The 21,674-nt window shown below is 37.2% G+C and overlaps 4 protein-coding genes and 1 non-coding gene across 6 annotated transcripts; all 5 read right to left on the minus strand.

Annotated features, from left to right (window-relative positions):
- Window positions 1–43: 43 nt before the first annotated feature.
- Window positions 44–3,702, minus strand: LOC132180847 (PWWP domain-containing protein 6). Its single transcript, XM_059593823.2, has 2 exons — window positions 3,594–3,702; window positions 44–3,420 (listed from the first exon to the last, which is right to left on the minus strand). The coding sequence occupies exon 2, from the start codon at window positions 3,378–3,380 to the stop codon at window positions 279–281; it is 3,102 nt and encodes a 1,033-aa protein (XP_059449806.2). The 5' UTR covers window positions 3,381–3,420; window positions 3,594–3,702; the 3' UTR covers window positions 44–278.
- Window positions 3,703–6,698: 2,996 nt separating this feature from the next.
- RPL12-A (ribosomal protein L12-A) lies at window positions 6,699–7,481 on the minus strand. Its single transcript, XM_059594966.2, has one exon. The coding sequence runs from the start codon at window positions 7,410–7,412 to the stop codon at window positions 6,846–6,848; it is 567 nt and encodes a 188-aa protein (XP_059450949.2). The 5' UTR covers window positions 7,413–7,481; the 3' UTR covers window positions 6,699–6,845.
- A 118-nt stretch (window positions 7,482–7,599) lies between these two features.
- TRNAP-UGG (transfer RNA proline (anticodon UGG)) lies at window positions 7,600–7,671 on the minus strand. Its single transcript has one exon. It is a non-coding gene; the product is annotated as a tRNA-Pro (tRNA).
- A 611-nt stretch (window positions 7,672–8,282) lies between these two features.
- Window positions 8,283–13,445, minus strand: MDAR4 (monodehydroascorbate reductase 4). 2 transcript variants are annotated; one of them, XM_059596496.2, is made up of 7 exons: window positions 12,990–13,445; window positions 12,014–12,065; window positions 11,155–11,235; window positions 10,882–11,000; window positions 10,184–10,403; window positions 9,869–9,987; window positions 8,283–9,200 (listed from the first exon to the last, which is right to left on the minus strand). In XM_059596496.2, exons 1-7 carry the CDS (start codon window positions 13,107–13,109, stop codon window positions 8,475–8,477), a joined length of 1,437 nt encoding a protein of 478 aa, XP_059452479.1. In that variant the 5' UTR covers window positions 13,110–13,445; the 3' UTR covers window positions 8,283–8,474. The 2 variants fall into 2 exon arrangements, with proteins under 2 accessions (XP_059452479.1, XP_059452480.1); XM_059596497.2 differs by lacking the exon at window positions 11,155–11,235.
- A 3,187-nt stretch (window positions 13,446–16,632) lies between these two features.
- LOC132182684 (MYB-like transcription factor EOBII) lies at window positions 16,633–19,662 on the minus strand. Its single transcript, XM_059595998.2, has 3 exons — window positions 19,490–19,662; window positions 19,255–19,384; window positions 16,633–16,994 (listed from the first exon to the last, which is right to left on the minus strand). The coding sequence occupies exons 1-3, from the start codon at window positions 19,629–19,631 to the stop codon at window positions 16,661–16,663; spliced, it is 606 nt and encodes a 201-aa protein (XP_059451981.1). The 5' UTR covers window positions 19,632–19,662; the 3' UTR covers window positions 16,633–16,660.
- Window positions 19,663–21,674: the final 2,012 nt, after the last annotated feature.

A 21,674-nucleotide genomic window follows, 5' to 3' on the forward strand; every position in this document is an offset into this window, starting at 1 on the left:
TCAATTGAGAGAGAGAGAGAGAGAGAGAAAGAGAGAGAGAGAGTAGAAAAAGTGATAATCTCTATACTAATGGGGCATATGCAACTAGTTCATGTAAAGACTATATAACAAGGCCAACCCATCTGTATCAAGTAAAAACCTACGCACAAAAACAACGGTGAGATAATTAACCCGTACATCCCTACAAACACCCTCAAAAGAAAGTAACATATGTTCCCTAACTCTAAACGTCGGCCTGTGCACGGAGCCAAAATGCTCAGTTTCTCATATTGCCTGATCTACGACCGAGATCCAACCATGGTGCTCACCGTCTCCAGAAGACCTTTTATCTCTCTCTCTAATTGGGATTTCATCTCCGGCGACACTTTCCCACCCGAGTTCTCCAGCATTGAGTTCACCGTCTCAAGTTTCTGCCTCACGAAGTCAAGTTGCGATGGCTGTGAAGCAGATGGCTTCCCTGGAGGAGAAGCTTTTTGTTGCGGTATTTCTCTTAGTTCACGGGTCTTCGTTTCAGGATATAGGAGGCTGAAAGTAACACCGGCAGCTTTGAAAGGGCTGGCATGAAGTGAATGATTTAAGGCTTCTTCTGCGTCGGAGCTCCTTACAAAGGCAACCCGAGCAGTGAAATTGATATAGTACATATCTGTTTCCGCTTCGTTCAGCGCCCCAAACTTTCCATAGATTTTGATGAGATCAGCTTTAGAAGGCAAATGAGATCCTGGGCCGAATGCCACAGAAAGCACTACAGGTGAGGCTTCCCCGTCAGTTTTCTTATCACTCTTCTTCATACCACGTGTTCCACCGTCTTGCTTTGATCGATGCTTATCTAACTTTGCATCCGGTGTTTTAGCAGCTTTAGCTTTCTTTGGTTTAGCTTCATGTGATTCCGCTAATTTTGCATCTGGTGTTTTAGCAGCTTTCTTTGGTTTAGTTTCATGCGACTCCGCTTCTTTGGTCTTCTTCCTCGTCCTCTGTTTGGATTCATGTCCAGGTGATTTGTGGTCAGTATTACTTTGGTCTTTACCCAATGACCCAGGATCAGACTCTAGATTCTTTCTCTTTCTACCACGTTGACGCTTGTTGTATGCTTTGTAGTTTGATCCATCGCAATAGACTGAGCTTCTGAGTATGGACATAAAGTCCCCAACCATTTCAAGGGATTTGTCTCCCAATGGACATACAGGACCAATAGCTGCACGCCGAACTTCAGATAGCACTTCGATAGCAGAGGCCGCCTTAACTTTCTCCGGATCAATGATCAGGATCCGATCTTGTTTTGGTGTTTGAGGACTTGAGATGTCAGACGGGTCTTGCTCCAGACCAAGTTCTTCCGAGAGTTTCTTCTGAAATGTCTCATTACAAGACTTCAGAATTGGAGAGGGCCCAGCAAGGTGGCCTGCAGCCGTTCTCATCCTCTCCCCCATACGAGATTCATTAGAAACTTTAAGGGACTCTGTTTCCATGTCTTTCTTCTTTTGCCCCGTAATTAGATTAGTGAAAGGCGGAGACAAGTACTTGCTCTTCCTCCTTTCCCTTGAGAAAGAGCCCTTTTCAATTTGTGCTTTGGCGTTGCCATCACTTTTTTGAAGACTAGAACGGTTCAACTTCCTTTTCATGGTAACAGGTTCATCATTAGTTGGTTCTTTGCCCACACCACCATCGACTTCAATGCTGACACCTTCATCTTTCTTTCTAACTCTAGATGAACGGCTCTTCCTAGTTTCTTCCTTGCCTCCACTGCCATCACTTTCGACACCTGAAACTTCACTGTTAGTACTTAATGGAGACCCCAAAATCCTGGCCTTTCTCTTAATACCTTGTAACACTTCACTGACCCCATGACCATCATCAGTTACATCGCTGCCTTTCTTCCTCTTATTCGATGATAATGGTGCTGGTTTGCCCGAGATTGTCCCTTCTTTAGCCACATCCCCATCAATGTTCTCTTCCATGATTTCAGCAATACTTTTCTTCTTCCTTCTTTGATACAGCCTATCTCCCAAATCCTCTAGGCTCTTGTGTGTCGCGGTTTGACTGGTCTGGCCGAACTTAGGACTTACCGGTGAAGCAAGCCAATCTTCTGCGAATGGCCCCTGAATTGGAACTTCCACCCTATTATGTATATCCACTATGTCATCATTCAAGTTGTCTTCGAGACCCAGAATTGGTTGTGGTTGATGATATATAGGCAAATGATAACCCCCCTTTGCCCGATAAAAGGCTGCCAGCCGGCTCTTTAACACCCTAAGTCCAAGGGCACTGCATATGGTAATAGTCTGCGCCACATGTTTCACTTCAGCGAGAAGGCCCACTGGTTCAGACAGACTATTTGAAAGCTTCCCAATTCCACCTTCAGGGACAAGAACTGCATCCCTGATTCCTGCATTCACTGCCAATGGCCTATCAAGTCCATCTCCATTCTCCTTAGTTACACAAGAACAAATCATCTCTAGCTCTAAGAGTCTGCCAATCTCATCCACAGCCCTCTGCACGGCATATACAAAGTTCTTTGAGTTACTCTGCCTTGACATCTCTTCAAAATTCTCCTCAAAGGGCTTCAACTGAGAGGGTTGGCACCAAGCAAACGTGCCATCTCCAAAGTATGCCACAAGCAACCGTCCCCTCACTTTCAACTTGGCCGCAAAATCCGAAGCATCCGAAGGATCATATACCTGCCCTGGCCACCACGGGTGACTCCTAATCTTACCCCACACAAAATCACCCACGGAAAACTCATACCCTTCATCAGCCACACTCTCCTCTCCTTCCCCATCCTCGTTCTTACACATATCCTCAATTGGAACCTCAATAATCTCAATTTTCCCATCTTGGTCTCCCCCGTTTTCACTCACAGAACCACCATCCTCTTCATCCCCAAATTCCTCCACCAAAACCCTTCTCTTCTGCACACCATTCTTTGACGTAGCTCCGCCACCTAAACCATTCGCCGCCATTCCCTCAACACCCAAAGTTCCCAACTTTTCAACACGCTCACTCTCACCACAATTTTTAACCTCTATTTCTCTCACTCCCACACTTCCTCTCATCTTCAACAAAGAAGACACTCCACCCAACTCGGACTCCTCAAGCCCACCTTCGTCTACACCCGAAACGTCCTCATATTGTCCCCCGAAACCCTCCTCAACCGAAACCTCCGTCTCAACTACCCGAGTCTCGACCACTTTCACATCCCCACCACCCAAAACCTCCTCTCCATTCATAGACACCGGAAACCCATTCTCTCGGGTCCCCTCTGGACCGGCAGGACTGCCAACACATTCTTTAAGGGGTTTCTCCTCCTTGGCTCGAGGTTTAGCTGTTTCAGCAAGAAGACCAGAACCCCCAGCTAGGGTTTTAGCCCGTGTCTCAACTGTTCCCATTTTCAGGAAACCGTTTTCTCAAGAAAACCAACCGTCACCGCTGAAACGAACACGAAGAAGGAGCAAAACGACAGGTGAATCAAAACATTTCTAGGGTTTGTCTTTCTTGAAGAAGAGCTCCAATGTATGATTTAAATAATACCACCACTAAAAGAATGATTTTATATAAAGGGAAATATAAGCAAATTAATTGATTAGTATAAAAGAAAATACCTCAAGAACTAGGACTAGGGTTTCAAAAGCTTTATCCTTTGGAAGCGATTCTCAAGACCATTTTCCAGAACAGAGTGGAATCAAATTCTTCAAATGAATTTCAAAAAAGAAAATCGAATATCTCGGACATGGGAAACCAAAATATCGCCGCGAAATAGAGGTTCATTTCATTTTCAAGCGGTGGTAACTCGGCAGTATTTTGTTTCTTTCGTTGTCGGTATCGAAAGGTCGCTTTCAGCGTTTTACGTACGTTAGCTGATATTTGCGCTGGTCCCGCACCGCTTCGAGTGGAGAATATACGGTACTCGCTTCCTTTTGCTTCCATGTTGCTCGAGCGTTGCCGGTCTTCTTCTTGGCCACGACGTGGGTTGTTGTATACAGAGAGTTATGTGATTTTTAGAAACGCAAGAGTGGTGGTGGAACGCCTAGGTCAAAAAAGTTGAACAAAAGCGCGCGGAGTCGCGGACTCTTGTTAGATGTGTGACACGTGTCCTAAAAAATTCTCGATAAAATGAAGGCCGTATGTAAAGGCGACCATGATTCCCTGCCCTTTTTATCGTTACCGGTTGGTGTTGACACCTAAATACTCACCTATATCAAATGCCTGTGGCGATGCCACGTGGACAACACGAGATCCGGCGGTCACCTATAAAGTAAACACAAAGTAAAATGTATTAAACAATAGTATATATTTACAAAGAAAAAAAATAATAATAATAAACAGTAGTATATGGTTGCTGATTTTTTGTTTTATGTTATCAAAATAAATATATTAATTGGTCCAAAAAAAAATTATATATATATTAACAAATAATTTAAAACATTAAATATATATTTTTTTTTATAAATTTGCATTCTCTCGTTATGAGTTAATTTATTGTTTAATGTGACAATCCTAGGCTCCTACTCCTAGCTACTCTGTGCTGGCTGGTCAAAGGTTGTCAAGTGGCCATCTTGATGTCGTTTGAATGGTCGTGCGACCAATTTTCTCGTTCTATAAACTTATTTTTAGATTTATTAATATTAAAAATTATTTTCAAATTAATATTTATAACAAATAATAATTAACATTCAAAAACAAATATTACAAACTTAGGTAAATTTAAATGATTGAATACCCTAAATTTTTTAGAAAATCCAAAGTAAACATGCTATATGTAATATGCATCATATCACGGTGGAAAGCGATGACTCTTATGTGGCACTTTTTGATCGTTTTATAATGTTAGCCAATAAAATTTGCAACCCACTTTGGATGTTTTCCAGCTTCTCTTTCTCCACCGTCAATCACCGCCCTCCTTATGAAATCTACCACAAAAAAAAAAAAAAAGTCTTATATCATTTAAAAAAAAAAAAAAAAAAAAAAAAACTACACTTTTTACATGTAAAAAGACACGTAACATTTTTATAGATTAAGTTATAGTTTGAAAGAAAACTCTATCACCCCCTTTCAATAAAAACCAATCAATTTGCAATGTACTTTTTAAACTTTAAAAAGTTTATTCAATCATCTCAAACTATATATTATACACTTCCACCGAAAAATGCAGGCATATATATGTGACTCACAAGTGACATAAAATTGTCCATTATAATTTATATCCCTACAAGATGTATGAAAAATAAAACCATGCCTTTAGATTTAAAATTTTTTTGTTACAAACAAAAAAAAAGGCTAATACTTGTGTAGGAGTAATGTTACAAGTCCTCTTACAGTCATCTTATGATCCTCCTAAATGTGATGTGGCTTTTAAAATTACCGTTAAATTTGAGATGTAATGTATTAAACTTTGATCTATGGATAATTTTAAAAGCTACATTACATTTGAAATGACTTCAAAAAAACTTATAAGATTACTTGGCAGCACTTCTTCCGGGTATATTCGGGGAAAGTGCTAATCCCAAGCACGGCTCATAGAGGAGATCTATGGGCAACTGCCCAAGTGGACTAGGTTGGCCTCATATATCGACTGTAATAAAGGGCCGAGGGACTCTCTTCAACTCTTGAATTTCTTAGGCAAGAGAAAATGGAGCACAATAGTTCTCCTTTCAGGGTTTTTTTTTTTTAAAAAAAAATAAAATAAAATTATGCAAGAATATTATCATCATTTAGACTCGCGCGTCATATTTTTAATTGGAGTTAACAAAAAATCTCAACGAAAAGGTAAGTGAAAGGATTAAGTAGTTAAAGATGATCAATTGCAACTATAAAAATTTGAGAAACATTGTAAATAGGTTGGTAATTGGAAATGGTAAGAGTAGTTTTAAAATAATAAAAATATATTTACATGCCTTTTACATACTGAACACTAATCCAGACTAAATCCACAACACAAGTTTCTTAACTTCTATCCAAGGCCTTTAATAATTTTCACGATTTTCTAACTATTTACTTAACAACCTTTTTTTTTTCTCTACTTATTTTTATAGTAAGATTGAAGATTTGGTTTCTTGTCCATCATTATACTTATACTTATGAGTTAGTTTATATGCTTGGAAATTGGAATTTCATTCCTCTCCGTTAGATTTCAGTCTCAGATGTGCTCTCTTTCAGACCTAAGAAATCTTATTGGGGAAATGAGAGAAAAACCATCGAATAGTTTAAGAAATTGAACTCCTTTTTCAATGCATCATATTAGGGTTTTGACTCGAACAATATATACATATAAGCTGTAATCATATTCTTTATTAAGATACAGATATCAAAACTGCAAATAATGACACTCGGCTATTCTAAAATCAAATACATAAACTTGAAACCCTTGAGGTAATCACCAAAAAATACATTGAAAAAGGAAGTGTGTACTTAATTTTTCCTAAACATTGCAACAACGCAGCAAGATGTTGTAAGAACATAGTAGACATGTTAATGTAACCTCCTCTGCCATTCAATCGCACTGTGAAATTAACGCTTATCAAAGACCCACAGAAAACACTAACTTCTCTTCAGCGCAATTGAAAAACACAATGCAATAATCTGACATCAAATACTAAAATCTCCAAGTTCAAAGCATGTTATTAAAATTTCAGGAATAGCCTATTTTTGTAGAATCTATCCAAGTTAAGAAATACAGTTCATTTTCACAAATTCATTCTCTTTTGCAATTCAACAAACACAAGGTGAGCACGGAGACTCAGTTTCATTACACCGTGAAATTTCATTCAAGTAAGAACAACAATCAATCACATTCCACTGTACCGCCAAACTACTAGCATAACTACCCTCAAATCACAAGAACTAAGCAACAAAAATCAAACAATGCCGATCTTAGCACCGGCCTCCTCAAGCAGCTTCTTGGCCTCCTCGGCCTCGTCCTTGGACACGCCCTCCTTGAACTTCTTGGGCAGGCCTTCGATGAGCTCCTTGGCCTCCTTGAGCGCCAGGCTCGTGAGGGCCCTGACCGCCTTGATCACCGATATGCGCGAGCTGCTGGGCACGTCCTCGATTACCACGTCGAACTCGGTCTTCTCCTCGACAACCGGGGGGGCGTCTCCGGCGCCCGCGCCGGGGGCTACGGCAACGGCAGCAGGGGCGAAGGCCGCGGCGGACACGCCAAGCTTGTCCTGGAGGTAGTCAACAAGCACGCGCGCCTCCTCGAGCGTGAGGCCGGAGATTTCTGCTCCTAGCTTCTCGATCTTCTCGGGGGCCGCCACGGCGGAGATAGGTCGGAGATGGGTCAACCGGTGGGTGAGGCTAAGAGGGGTGGAGGGGAAGGTGAGGAAGGTGGTGGGTTTGGATGTGTGCGTAGGATAAGGGGAGGAGGTGGGCGTAGGATAAGAGAGACATCGAAGTGTGAGTGTTGAGAGAGTGCTCGCCATTTTTCTTCGAGAGTCTGAGAGAGGGTGTGTGAAGAGAGAAGAGGATAGGATAAGGGATATACGGGGCTCTGGAAAATATAGGCGAGGCTTTGGTTTTGGTATTTTGGCTGACGAAAATGCCCTTGTGGAGTGCTAAAAATATTGGTTCGGAGATGGGTGGCCTTGGAGGAAAAAATAAATAAAAGTAGGGGCATTCGGAGAATCGAACTCCGGACCTCTCGCACCCAAAGCGAGAATCATACCACTAGACCAAATGCCCTCTTGTTGGTTGGATGCATTGTGTTTGAGTATTAACATTTCTTTTGTATGACTCCAAAGCATCGCAATAACACCTACCCTAGTCATCTCAATTTAATGACTGCAAAGGGCATGATGATACCATTGAGGATAGTTAAGAATTAGTCAAAGATTTAGCCACGTTGAGCATTGTGTAATCAGCAGAAAATTGAAAGATGCCTTGTGAAACTTTCTCGAATAGTAACCCTAATCACAAAAGCTCATTATAGGCTCTGTTTATTAGCGTGTGACATAAAAACCCAAAATTACTTTTGTGATTCAATTTTTTTGTTAATATTTTTATTTTGATAAAAAATAAAAAAAATAAAAGACATATGGCAAATATAGTATGGGAAAGACACAGACGGATTGCGTCTTTCCTAATCAAGTTTTGAGGAGCTTAAGACCTTAGAAATAGATTCAGGGACTGATTGCAAAATGCAAACTCATGACTCAATTCATTCAACGTCATGATAATGAGTAATGATGCATTTGCATGATGAACCTGAAATTAACTTCACTATTTCTTCCCCTCAACCAGTGAGTGTTGTAAATGGCTGGTTCTGTCACAAAATTCACAAAAGAAAGTAGAGATATCAGAGAAACTACCAATTTTCTATAAAGATTATGTAATTTTGTATTAAATAATATTGTGGAACAACAATGATCAGCTACGATCAAGTACTAAAAATCTCCTAGCCCTATGAATGCTATAACGCGGTTACACAGATTGTAATGAGCAACACCAATAGCCTTTCAGCTGTCACCACAACCAAAACAGTTTGTTTACCACCTTCTGCGCCGCCTCCCATACCAGTATGCAAATGCAGCTATTGAAGAAGCCACAATAACACCAGCAGCTGCATGGAAAGCATAAATTGGTCTTCCCAGAACAACACCAGAACCGCTAACATCGACAGGCGGCAACGGCAGCGGTTTCTGACTAACCGTCAATGCAAAGCTCAAACCCTGCCTTTCCATCTCAGCCAGGTCTTCAATCGCGGGCTTGAGCCTGGTGGCCTTGGCTAGAGCGTTGTACTCTTCTTTGGTTCCACCTTCAAGGAAAGATCCAACGAGGTGACCTTTGCTTACCCAGTAAGCCCCAAATGTACTTCCTGAGAAATCCCCAAAATGGACTACTTCCCCCGAGTTGTCCCCATAAAACTGCCAAGACATTGTGAAGATTCTGGAGTAAAAGAAAGGTAAGTAGTCAAATTCACCCGTTTTTTCATGTTCCATTATTGCAGCAACAGCATGTCTTGCAGTCTTTCGAGCTGAGTCCACGTGTTCAAGCCTGCGAGTTTCACCAAATAGTTTAACTGGAAATGCTGCAACATCACCAACAGCATAGACTGAGCTGTTGCTCGACTGCAACTTTCCATTCACTTTGATCCCACCCTTATCCAAAGTTAGTTGGCCTTCAAACAAGCTTGTGTTTGGACGGATTCCTATACCCACAACCACCATGTCTGCAGGTAGCTGACTTCCATCTCTAAGATTAACGGCAGTGACCTATAACAAGTTGTTACAATATTAATTAAATGATGAAAAAGCCACTTCAAAGGTCAAATGGATGCACAATTCATATTAGCTTGCTAGTATGGAAACAATATGACTTGGCTTTTAAATAATTAAAAAGGAAAATTACTATTATTGTTGCTATATTATAATTATTATTATCAATATTGTTAGTCTTAGAAATATTAATTAAATGATTACATTCATTATTTTTTATTAGCTTAAACTTTTAGAATAATGGTAATCTAATAGCAATAGTTCTAAGCTCAAACTCTACTCCACAATGACCTCTATTTTAGTTAAATATCTCATTTGATGGGTCTTATTTATTCAGAATAAGTTTGAACTTACACATGAGAAGGGGGGAGGGAGGTGTTAGAGAATATTAATTAGATTATTAAATTCATTATTTTATATTGGCTTAAGTTTTTTGGATAAATGATAATTAACAATTATTACTAATATGAGTATTATTATCATTTTAAGAAATGACCATAGACATCCTATTCTCCAGTTAGTTGAAGCCAGTTTCCTTAATTTGGGATATAAAAGTCGTCAAAGGTATCAACCTTTTCACATTTCAAACTTGGGGACTTCTGCCCCACCTTTCTGTTCTACTATGGAACCCAAAAGAGATCCTCTCAAGGCAGCATAACATTTACCTTCCCATTGGAGTCAATATCAAATGATGACAAAACAGTTCCTTTAATGAATTGTACTCCTTTGGACTTGTAATAATCTTCATAATAACTTGCAATCTTGGGAGTAAACAAACGAGCCACTGCATCATTAGGAAAAAAGAAGAAGGAATAGAAAAAAAATTCTCATCAGTCAGTCATCTTATTGAAAAAAATATATAAGAATGACCAAAATGACTACAATAATATTCCAGAATACGTCTAACTACCCCTTGGACAGATTTATCCAGTAAACTAACGGATCCAATAAACAAGTAAAAGGAAGTATCAGACACTTACTGCAATGTGCTTCTGGGAAAACCATGGTTACATTTATTTTATTAATCACCAAAGATGCAGCACACTCCATTCCAATGTAGCCACCACCAATGACAACAGCATTCCCACCAGCACAGGATTGCATCAAGTTTAAAATCCTATTTGCGTCATTGTAATCTCGTAGATAGCACACATTTTCAGCATCTGATCCACTCACTCCAAATTCTTCAAGCTTCAAAGCCTACAATCAACTCAGACTAATCAATTAAAGCCAGAAAGCCACACATATTTTCATATGGATAAAAGTTGAGAACGTCTGACAATTTGATAGGCCAAACACATCTACACAAAATTTACTATTTTGACAAAATCAAAGAACTCTTTTGACATTAGGATCTTGCCTTATTTATAACATGGAACAAAGAGAAAAACAAATCAAGGCATAAGCTCTTAAAAAAATCCGTTAGTGTATGTTTAGACCTAGGCATCTAGCACACTACCGTATAATTCCAATTTCATATTTGTCCAAGGGAAGTGATCCTGCCATTGCAACTATCACCAAATTCAATGGAAAACGATATCCTTAGCATATCTGTCATTTTCCCAAGGGCAAATGCTTCTTCCTTCTATATGCAATATGCATTTATTGATTACTAATAACACCGGCTTACTATTAAAAGCAAAATAAATATTAGTCTATTAAAGATTAGTTCTAATACCCGAGCACCTGTAGCAATGATGAGAATCTTGTAACTTATAGTCTCCCCAGCAGCTGTTAATAATGTCTTACGCCTTACATCGGCCGACTTGATTCGAGTTCCAAGAACTAATTCAATTCCTACAAAAAAATGATCCAGATTCCAAAAATAAATTCTTTTATCGAGCAGAAACATACACCGAACTTTACAAGATTCCAATCAACCGACACAATACATATAAAAAACGAATATCAACAGAAAAGAAATGCCGCTTAAGCATACTAATATGATTACCATGTTCCTTATACCACTTAAGGGTTAGCCTTTCCTCATTATCACCAACGCATGTATGAAATGATGAAAGGGGTGAACGAGCTGCATGTTAGCACTTGTTCAGTAACCAATTCAGATATGAATTTAATGAGAAAGATGAAAGAAATAGGAAAAAAATGAAGCAAAAAATAATAAGCATTTGCACATCGATTGAGAATTAGGAAACAAATTAATTTCCACCTTACACAAAGTGCTAGCCTAAAACTCCAGAATTCTTGCCCTTGAGCAAATGTCATATTGATGTCCAGATACCAACAGAGCAAGAGTTTGATACATGATTAGCTAATTTACCAGGTTAATTATACTTTGTTGAGGTAATAATTTATATTAAAGAATTAAGCAAGCACTACAGTCTACAGCAGTTTTTTTTTTTTTTTAATTTATTTGGGGGGGGGGGGGGGGGGGGCGGGGGGTTGTTCCTCATGAACAAAATTTTAGATACAAGCATGGGGGTGGAACTAGGATTTTAGCTATGCGGGGGCGAAATTAAAAAACACAATTAAGGGAGTAAAAATTTGATTTTAAAAGAATTATAGGGCCATTTTAAAAAATTGGGGAACATTTCCGCCTCTGGATTCAAGGCTCAAGGTTTAGTAATTTTCCTCCCAAGGGGCCAACCAAAAACACTAAAATTAATATATAATACATAATGCTCCTATACAGGTAGGAGCAGGAGACAAGTTCCCAACTAACATGACCATTTTTTAACAAATGCAGAATTCATCTTTCGTGGTAAGAAGCGTCAGATATCTGGTGATTAAAAAGAACGAAGACAACAGTCACTTCACAAGGTTCTATCATCCATGATGTGAATGCATACCTTCAGGAAGTAAAAATCCTTTGCTTAATGCAGGTCTCTCATAAGGCGCAACCTGACAAAGAAAATGTGGCAGAACATTATTTACTTTAAAAATAAAAAATAAAAATGTTTTCTTAATAAACTTAACTCATATCTTACAATATTACCAACAAAAAAAAAAAAAAAAACTCATATCTTACAAACAACTCAAACAAATTACAAGACATGAGAAGTCCAATATTTAGTATCCTACAAGAATCATTTCATGCGCATATGAGGCTTATAAGGTTCCATGTCATGCTCTGTCCCTAGGAATTCCAATTCACACAATATATGTCCCAATTTTTATGGCATAACTATAGTTCTCAAAAATCTCTCATCCAATTCGCATTAAACTCTCATCACCGCAAACTAAAATATAATGGCCATTATGGAGAATCAAAGGAGCTATTAACCATGTGTTGGAATTAGATGTCATGATTGATGCCATTATACTTATTAAGCAATTTGAAATTCCGTCAAAAATATTAGAACTCTTGCTTGAAGCAACAAACAGAACAAGAATTTAAACTTAAATTAGAGATATACATGTTCGTGGGTATTTAAGCATGTGTTGGAATCGAAAATTCACTATTCTAAATACCCAAAACTGTTGGCATTTAGCTAATAGAATATGACAAACTAACGTAAGCTGTTGTTCTTCAGAATACTCAACAATCTTCAAAATAGAGAGTGCACCAACGCCCTCTTTTAAATTCATAAGCTAAATTTATCAACGATTCACATTCATATCTCGCACAAACCAATCCTGAAAGAAAAGAAATCAATCATAAACTAAATTTCTGGACGACTTTAAGGCTACATAAAAGTATACGACAATTGACGATTACCCAACTGCAAAAAACGCATAAATACCCATTAACGATGTGCACCCAATGAACTCTCAAAGAGGAAAAAAAAAAAAAGAGAGAGAGAGAGAAAGAGAGAATTAGCTCACTGATTCTTCAGAGATTATGCAGAGTTCACCCTGAGAGACCCCCCTCTTTGTGAATTCAAGCGCTGCATACCCAGCTGCCACCCCTCCCCCCAGAATCACATACACAAATGCCCTTCCCATCTCTCTCTCCCTCTCCCTCTCTCTCTCTCTCTGTGTCAAATTCCGTACATATTATTGTAAGGGAATTGAGACGTCTTCTGGTTAGCGCTTACTTTAAACAACAGTAAGCGCTATTAATCCAATATTTTATGACCCAAAATGCTCTATTGACGACTCCGGTGCTTCTAAGTGCATGGGTGTGTCAAAACATCAATCAATCAGGGCCGTATATTGAATGTTCGAAGGTGGGGACACGTCCGATCTTTGGGCCCCAATCAGGTTACAGGAGTCACTGAATGGGACCAGAGGAAGGTGGATCCGGCCAGTCATGTGCTGCCACGTTCGAAAGGAACGTGCTAATTTAGCGGTGGATAATATGGATAATGGGTGGTGGATATTTATTGGAAGTTGTGATGAATGATGATCAAGATGAACTTGGAGAGGATTTAGAGATTAGAGATTATGTCAGGGCGTAACTGACTTGTGGATGAGGCTTCCTTCGCACCTCTGCCGCACACCAGCTCTTCACATCTTGGCTGTGGATGGGGTGTTTTTTGGTTGTGGCAAAGAAAAAAGGTCCCCAATTTTATCCTTCATGTGGAAAAAAATATTTAATTTATTCATTACCCCGAGCCCGAGAGGCAATAGCCAGCCCCATACATAATCAGCTTCACCCAGTAATCTTTTATTGGACGGCCCATCAAGCCCATCATTCTCCAGAGGCCTTCGTTACCGCAGCTCGACCCAGTTTTACATTACTGGGTACTGGTCGGGCTAAACCAGTAAAACCCGGGGTATCATCACAAAAAATAATATGTGTGTGTGTGTTGCAAGCATACGTGACATAACATAATAATATATAGAAAGGAGCACAAAGATGATTTAAAAATTAGTTTGTTTCAAAGGAAGTATAATTACTTAGTTATTTACTTTTTTCTTTTTTTTTAATATAAGTTGTTTAGTATTTGGTAACACTTTTTAGATGGTGTTTTTGTTTTTTAGTTGAAAAAAACGTTTTGATGTGATATAAAAGTGAAAATGATTAATATTTTATGTTTGAATTTGTTATTAATGCCTTTGCTCAAAAAAGCAAGAAGATTCCAAAAATAATAAAAACATTATCAGAAGAGGTCAGAAGTTTAGTATGATAACACTTTTTTCTTCATTTTGTCTTATCTTTTCAAAAAACTAAAAAAAAAATATTAATAAACAATTAAAAAATAAAACACTCAAAACTAATTTAATCTGTATGTCGTCATATCATAATCTATTTTCAAAAAAAAAAAAAAAAAAAGACTCTAAAAAACATTAACATACATAACCAATTAAGCTTTTCTTATGCTTTTTAATTATACCAACTACCAAGAAAATATGAAAAACAAATTTAGACACATTTTACTACAAAACAAATGGAGGCAATTAAAGCTTAGTTGTCTTTCATCTTGCGTATGATTTAGCTTTCAACATCCCACATGTTTATTTTTTACATGTCTGTACAAGAGGACATGGGGGAGGGAAGATTCAAACTAGTGACCTCCGTTTCATTAGGCGTGGTCTCAGCTGATTGATTTATCTCTTGGGGACCAACATCCCACATGTTGATGAGCAATCATAATCATAATCTCCGTCCAAATTACTTGTGGGTCCTCACGACTACTTTACAAATGAATGAAGCTAATTATAAACACTAATCCATACCCATATATATGCAACAATCAATGTCGTGATCAATCTTTTCCTTTAATATGCTGGACACTTTCTAATAACATCCTTCATTTGTTAAGGATGCCAATTATAAGAACAGTTAAGAATTTAGTTTTCTCTCTCTAAAAAGCCTATGATCACTATCTTAACCATCGGAAATTCTTCACGAAGGAGGGCCCCGTCAGTCCGTCGTCTGAAAAATTATTTATAATTGATGAATAATAAATTAAAAAATCAGACTTATCAATTTAAATAATTAATGGTTTACTTTTCAACTATATATATATATATGAAACTAGATTATAATTGTTTAACTTAAACATTTTCCTTTAGCAAAATATTGCAGAAGGTTTATTATATATGATAAAGGAAATTGTAGATGGGACCGGAGATCATCATTTTCCAACGCTTTATGAGGCTATGAGCACTCAAGGCCGACCCATCATGTGAATTTTCCTTATCGTTCACATGATGTTTCTGTTTGGAATGATTTTCGCACGTGAAACATGTGCATGAAAAGAACAAGTGGCTCAAAGATTATATATTATATTAGATCTCTCCGTAGGACGACAATGAAAAGCCTTCAACCATTATTATCTTTTATCATTTTCCCATATAATTAAAGACATTGCAAATTTCGGAGGAAATGAGCGAGGCTTGAGGATCTCTTGCAAACACTTTGTTTTCGACTTTGACTAAAAGAGTCTGTTTGTGATTGCATTTTAAAGATAGAGTTTTTAAGTCAAAAAGAGCTTTTGAACAAAAAGTCTAAAATGACCAAAACGCACTTTTCGTGTGTTCCAATTAGGTTGTAGTGATCATATAAATATAATACTATATAGGTCAACCTTAATTCATCTCATTTAATTAAACGGCCAGATCCCTCAAACCCTAATCTACAAATTTCGTGTTAGGTTTGTGCCGGATTTGTATGTCACATAAAAAATTGACAACCATTATGTCGCATGTCATGTTTGAATTATATATGTTGAGACATGAATATAACCGTAAATGATTATATAGGTGAATTAAAATCCGACTCATTTAATTAAACGAATTAGGTCATTCGATCCTAATTAGCTAATTTCATATTATAAGTTCGTGTAACTACCTAGAGCAAGCAAATTGATCCCCTGCAATTGCAAACCCTTTCTCTTTTTAAGTCGGTGGCTTTAGGAGGTTGTAGAGAATGGTTATAATTCAATAGTGCTTAATAACAAATGTGAACATAGGCGTGTGACGTGTACAAACATGTTTGAAGAGTGCACGTGTGAATTTATGAGAACGTGAAGAAAACTTCCTTTGCTACTAGTGCACTAGTTAGCCAAACGTCAGGCTTCATGCTGCGATGCTATGTACGAAAACGGATATTCATGGAAAGCAGAGATGGAACATGACAAGTATAGTTGTTAATTTGGCTTTCTACGTGTCAAATTCCTAATGGTTTAATTTCAGTTTGGCCGGAGTTGATGGATGGGCATATGCTGATCTTTATTCATGTCGATTGTCGATGCTAGAAGCTTATCCTATCGCATGCGTGACAACAACATCTATTGGAAACCAGACATATATAATCTTAACTTATAATTTCAATCTTTTTTTTAAGCAATCAAATATATATATAAAACAAGTAATTAACAGCGTAATTAAAGTAGGAATTATAGCTTTTGTTAATTAACAACAATATATATATAGAGTTGATTGTCTACTTATAAAATATGACAATCAACCAGTCTTTTTCTGTGTTCCTTCACTTATGTCAAAGTGATTAATTATAAGCCAATTACTTTCAATTAATACAAGCAAAACACAGGATTTCAAACTATAGTTTGGACCGATATATTATAATTTGGACCATATATATATTATCATTGTATTGAATCCCCATTAAGTAGTTGCATAGACCAGATGTCCTCCATGTTCCAATAGCTGTCATTGGATTCAGCGGCGGGTAAAGGGGCTGGGAAAATAGGCTCCATATTTCTTTGATATATTGATATTGGTGGAGAGTAGGCTTCCATGGGATCAATATTCATGCTAGAAGCTTGGCTTGAGCTTGCTTGCTCATTCACCTGATGATCAGAAGTCTGTCCATATAAATTCTCTTCAGCTTGCTTAATATGCTTTTGGATTTTAGTCCTCCAGTAATTCTTTATTTCGTTGTCAGTTCTTCCAGGCAGATGCTTTGCAATTTTTGACCACCTGCATGCTTAATTTAGCAAGTAAGTCGTAGGACAAAATTACAGCTTATGAATATATAATGATTTTTGCTTCTTGTATCCAACACATAATAACTTATATATATAAAAAAAAAATAAGGTTCACAGAATATTAACTTCAACTAAAAATCAACCAAGTCTTGAATTAAAAAAATCCAATGTGTCATTAGAAAGTTGCTGGCTAGCTATGAATATGATCCATCGTATATGCTGGAAGCATCACTTTGAGATATATTTACAGTACCCTATATATGAAGAATAAATCAGAATATATCAGTTAAAGTATATATATATATATAGCAGCCTTGACAGTGAGCCTGCCAGCAATGAACAGAGTCATATTATTTATTTGGTAATAAATAATTGCAATTAACAAAAGTAAATCCAGAATTCCAAATATATATATGAATGGAGGAAATTAAAGAAGTTACGTTGTTTCAGAACTAAACGTTATAGATTGCAACATAAAATATTTGAGGTATTACAATTTTTACTTTAATTAATTACCATACAAATAGATCCTACACTTTCTTTATCATCACTAATAACGGGCCGAATATATTTAAAAGAAAAAACAAACATTATAATGACTTATTACAAGTCATGTTCCATAATCCAAAATCATGGTGATTTCATATAAGGACAGTTGGTTTCTGAATGCCTCAGGTAGACAGTTGGTTCTTTCTACTCCTCTTCCTGTTCTTGTTCTTCTTTTTTTCTTTTTTCTTTTTTCTGTTCTTTTTATTATTAGTATTTGGTCAGGAAACTGGTCATGTTCGACATTTAAGGAGGTGGGGCGGTTTAAAAGGTAGGTATTCTTCAAGGTCGAGCTCATGCAGATTTTTGTAAAGTGGATCTTCTGAATCAGATGGATCACAGCTGATATATATGAGCTGTGATCATATATATCTTCCTCTGCTCACATGCAGACATGCAGCCATCCTTTTGGGTGCCTTGAATCACTACTGGGACCAGGCTATTTTTATGTCTACTTCGGAGAATTTCTCTTTCTTCTGAAAGGAAGCTTAACATGGGACCAATTGATATGGGTTCGGCCTAAAATGGTAAAAATATTTATTGCTCAGTCCACAACTGTACGTAGTAGATTTGGAACCTTGAAAATAATAGAGCTTTGAATATAATTACCTTTGGTAAAGAAGATCCCCACAAGAAATTTTAGATATATATTTTATAGCCTTTTTGGGATGTGGAGTACTCACTTTTTCTTTGTTTTCTTTTCTTGAGAAGCTATAAAATCATTACGAATCAAATTTATACCATGGAGTGGGGATCGATCTCATCCTCTATATGTATGGACCTAAATAACCCCAGGGCATGGATGGCTGACTACACTATGAATCACCATTTATCTATCAACTTAATTAAATTAATAAAAATAGTAAATTTAATAATTTCAAAAATTAAATAATTATGTGCACAAGCCCTAGCCTGATATTTTCCTAAATCATTTTAATTAGATTTTTGGGGAAAAAAAAATGATCAACCAAAAGGTATTACATGCTTCATGATGCAATCTGTCTTTGAGGGATCTAAGTAAGGAGATGCTATATACAAGTATATATTGCTACATACGCTACAAAATTTATAACATACTTTTTACAAATTACGTCAACAACTTTAAATGTTAGATACTATAATTCTATTCAATATTTATCTACTGATGCTGACATGAGGGACTTTCAACTAAGATGCTACATTAGTTTATAGGAGACTTGTAGAAAATTTGTAGAATATCTAGCATTTTTCTTGTACTATTTGGAAGGAATTAAAGGTGAAGTGGAAAAAGATATGGGCTTAGCTAGCTAGCTAGCTCCATCATTTATAAGACCTAAAAGAGAAAAAGTGGTGAAAGGAAAAGCATGCACCATTTTAAGCAAAATCCTATCGTCCTTCCGTATGGACGAAATCGTAATAGTGGGATAACAAGTAGTGTATATGAAACCAAAATCAAGAAAAATCCAGATTGGATCCCAATGAACTTCTGGAACAGATCTTTGCAAAGGCCTTTCAGGTGGCCGGCCACTTTCCTCAAACACCACCAAACCCTGCGTAGCAAAATTCTCTCTCTCTCTCTCTCTCTCTCTAGTCAAAACTACTAGAGCAAACAACGAAGAAGTTCTCTGGCCGCAGGTTGTAGCTTTTAAGGTATATAAAACTAATAATTATTCCTGGAAAACATATATATATGCATGTCGTGATTAACGTAAGTAACATGAACGCACCTGTTTCCCCACTTGGAATGCAGTTCCACAATCAAGAGCTCTTCCTCAGCTGTAATATTACCTCTCCGAACGTCAGGTCGGAGATAGTTTAGCCATCGGAGCCGGCAACTCTTTCCGGTACGTTTTAGACCTGGGATCGATGATTATTATGATCACTAGGTTTAATTACTGCTAAAAAGGAAAAAAAAAAAAAAAAAGGTTTTTGAAAGATAATGATAGGGTGAAGTGGGGTTACCAGCAGATTTGGCTAGGGTGTTCCATACGCCTTCACCATGATTTGCAATATAATTGATCAGAATCATATCTTCTTCCATGGTCCATGGCCCTTTTCTCACTTCAACATCTTGGGATGAGTTGCTCGGTCTATTCCTATCCATCTTTTCTGTGAGAGAGAGAAAGAGAGAGAGAATTGTGGAGAAAGATAATGAGAGCTAATTGATAGGGGTAGCTGGGCTTTTATAGAGCAAGTGTACGTATAAGACAATTATTGAGCCATTAATCAGTGTTATAGGGGGGGGCCTAGGTTTAACCTTTTAGCAGCTTAACTTATGTATATGCCTGCGTCATCCAACCTAGTGGATTTAGCATGCATGCCTTTTTTTTTTGGGGGGGTGGGGGGTGGATTAGTTAAAACATAATTCGTAATGTGTATAATGTAGGAAAACACGCACTTGTAACTTGTAAGCATATACTGTGCATTAAAAAAAAATCAGTGAAAATGAAATGAAATATTTATTACAAATCACGTGCATGCATGGCTGCAGAATGTTCAAATTAATATTGTAGAAGGGATTCAACATGAAGATGAAGGAGAAAGGGAGTCAATAATTAAGGGCTCCACTTCCGTCTTTATTTGTAAACTGCCATCAGTGAATTGATGATCTTCAAAGTTGTGTGCCAATGGAAAAATGTGTACCTTTTTTAGTGTATGAATATATGGGTACGAAAACACTTGTATTATTGAATATAATATTATAAGTTATATAACCCATATATCAATATTCGTCACATGCATGTTCTAAAATTGCTCGATACTCTTGTTATGAGGTTGACATATTAACCTAAATGACGTTAAATAAGATAGATGGGAATATATATATATATATATATATATATATATATATATATATATATATATACACTTTTCTGGTGGGTTGATTATCCATTTGATCTAGCTAGATCGATACCTAGACCAGTCAAAGCTGATACCCTTCGAGAAAAGTATCTTAGCAATTATCTAGCTAGCTAGCACTGAAAATCATGATTCTAATTAACACTCTAACCTTGAAATAAAAGAATTTGTTGATTGAAGAGGAGCATAAGTGACATTAATTACGCACGTCATTACTGCTATGCTTAGGACAGACTCTAGTATTCAGCAATCGACTTTTCTGACAAGTATCTTCATTAATGCATGCGAGAGAATTCGCCAAAGATCCATCTTCTGGAGTACGTGGTGGTTGAATAATTTTAAATTTATTTAAATAGATAAATCTTATATAAATTTTTTTACAATGTTAAAAGATTGAAATTCACAAGAATTAACTATTCAAATTATTAATAATTTGGATGACTTTTGTGAAAAAAACTTATTTGAAATTCAACTCTCAGAATAAGTAGTTGAACACCCAAAATTTTATTTGAATAGCTAGGGCCGGGGTGGTAGGCCCTACCTAGCCTTTCTCACAAAAGCTAGGTGCCCAAAATTGTGGTGGATCTCCCATTCGTATATAGACATGCCGCTTCAAGACGATGCTGCTTCAAGACGATGAAGACGATCGATGTTGAAGATTCCTTTCCACGTCTCTGAAATAAATGAAAAATGCTAGCTAGGCTTTATCTGAGAATCTCATGTTCTTAAGGCTTTATTCTCCTAACTATCTTCATGCATATCTTTTTTAAATCTATCATTGAATATGTAGAACCCACATATAGACCTACAAATTCAATGATGGATTTGAATCCATTTAAAAAAATAAAAATAAAAATAAAAAGATGGTTAGGAGATGGAAAATGAGGCATAGCATTTCTCAGAATTAATAACTAACACAATACTTTGTCTTACAAAGTGATGCTGCACAATTATGATTGCCACATCATTTTTCTAAGAGTTAATTATTATTATTATTATTATTATTGTAAAATATTGTGTAAGCCTAGCATCTCTCCAATTTTAATTTACTCAATTGGTTTTTAATTTCTTTAAAAAAGGAAAAAAGAGGACATTCACCACTTTTTCATTTCACCCTTGAAGGGGAGGGGGGTGCCCCATTTGTTAAGTGTGGCTACGCAGGCCACTGCCCAATTAACAGTGGGGATGGAGCTATCCCCTCTTCCTGGGGTGCTCACACAAGGCACTCTTCTACTAGGGGGTGGCCGGCCGCCACATGCACCGTACCCTGCAAGGCTAAAAGGGTGGC

This window comes from Corylus avellana, chromosome 5, assembly GCF_965113065.1.
Source record: "Corylus avellana chromosome 5, dhCorAvel1.hap1.2, whole genome shotgun sequence".
NCBI lineage: Eukaryota > Viridiplantae > Streptophyta > Magnoliopsida > Fagales > Betulaceae > Corylus > Corylus avellana.

What these genes read in the sequence shown, in the direction of transcription:
- LOC132180847 (XM_059593823.2), bottom strand. Translation starts at nt 3,380, where the DNA reads ATGGGAACAGTTGAGACACGGGCTAAAACCCTAGCTGGGGGTTCTGGT.
- RPL12-A (XM_059594966.2), bottom strand. Translation starts at nt 7,412, where the DNA reads ATGGCGAGCACTCTCTCAACACTCACACTTCGATGTCTCTCTTATCCT.
- MDAR4 (XM_059596496.2), bottom strand. Translation starts at nt 13,109, where the DNA reads ATGGGAAGGGCATTTGTGTATGTGATTCTGGGGGGAGGGGTGGCAGCT. An exon ending in GCATAATCTCTGAAGAATCA is followed by an intron (nt 12,066 to 12,989) that starts GTGAGCTAATTC and finishes TTTCTTTGTCAG; the next exon opens with GTTGCGCCTTATGAGAGACC. An exon ending in TTTCCCAGAAGCACATTGCA is followed by an intron (nt 9,988 to 10,183) that starts GTAAGTGTCTGA and finishes CTAATGATGCAG; the next exon opens with TGGCTCGTTTGTTTACTCCC.
- LOC132182684 (XM_059595998.2), bottom strand. Translation starts at nt 19,631, where the DNA reads ATGGATAGGAATAGACCGAGCAACTCATCCCAAGATGTTGAAGTGAGA. An exon ending in CACCCTAGCCAAATCTGCTG is followed by an intron (nt 19,385 to 19,489) that starts GTAACCCCACTT and finishes CATCGATCCCAG; the next exon opens with GTCTAAAACGTACCGGAAAG. An exon ending in CATTCCAAGTGGGGAAACAG is followed by an intron (nt 16,995 to 19,254) that starts GTGCGTTCATGT and finishes TTAAGCATGCAG; the next exon opens with GTGGTCAAAAATTGCAAAGC.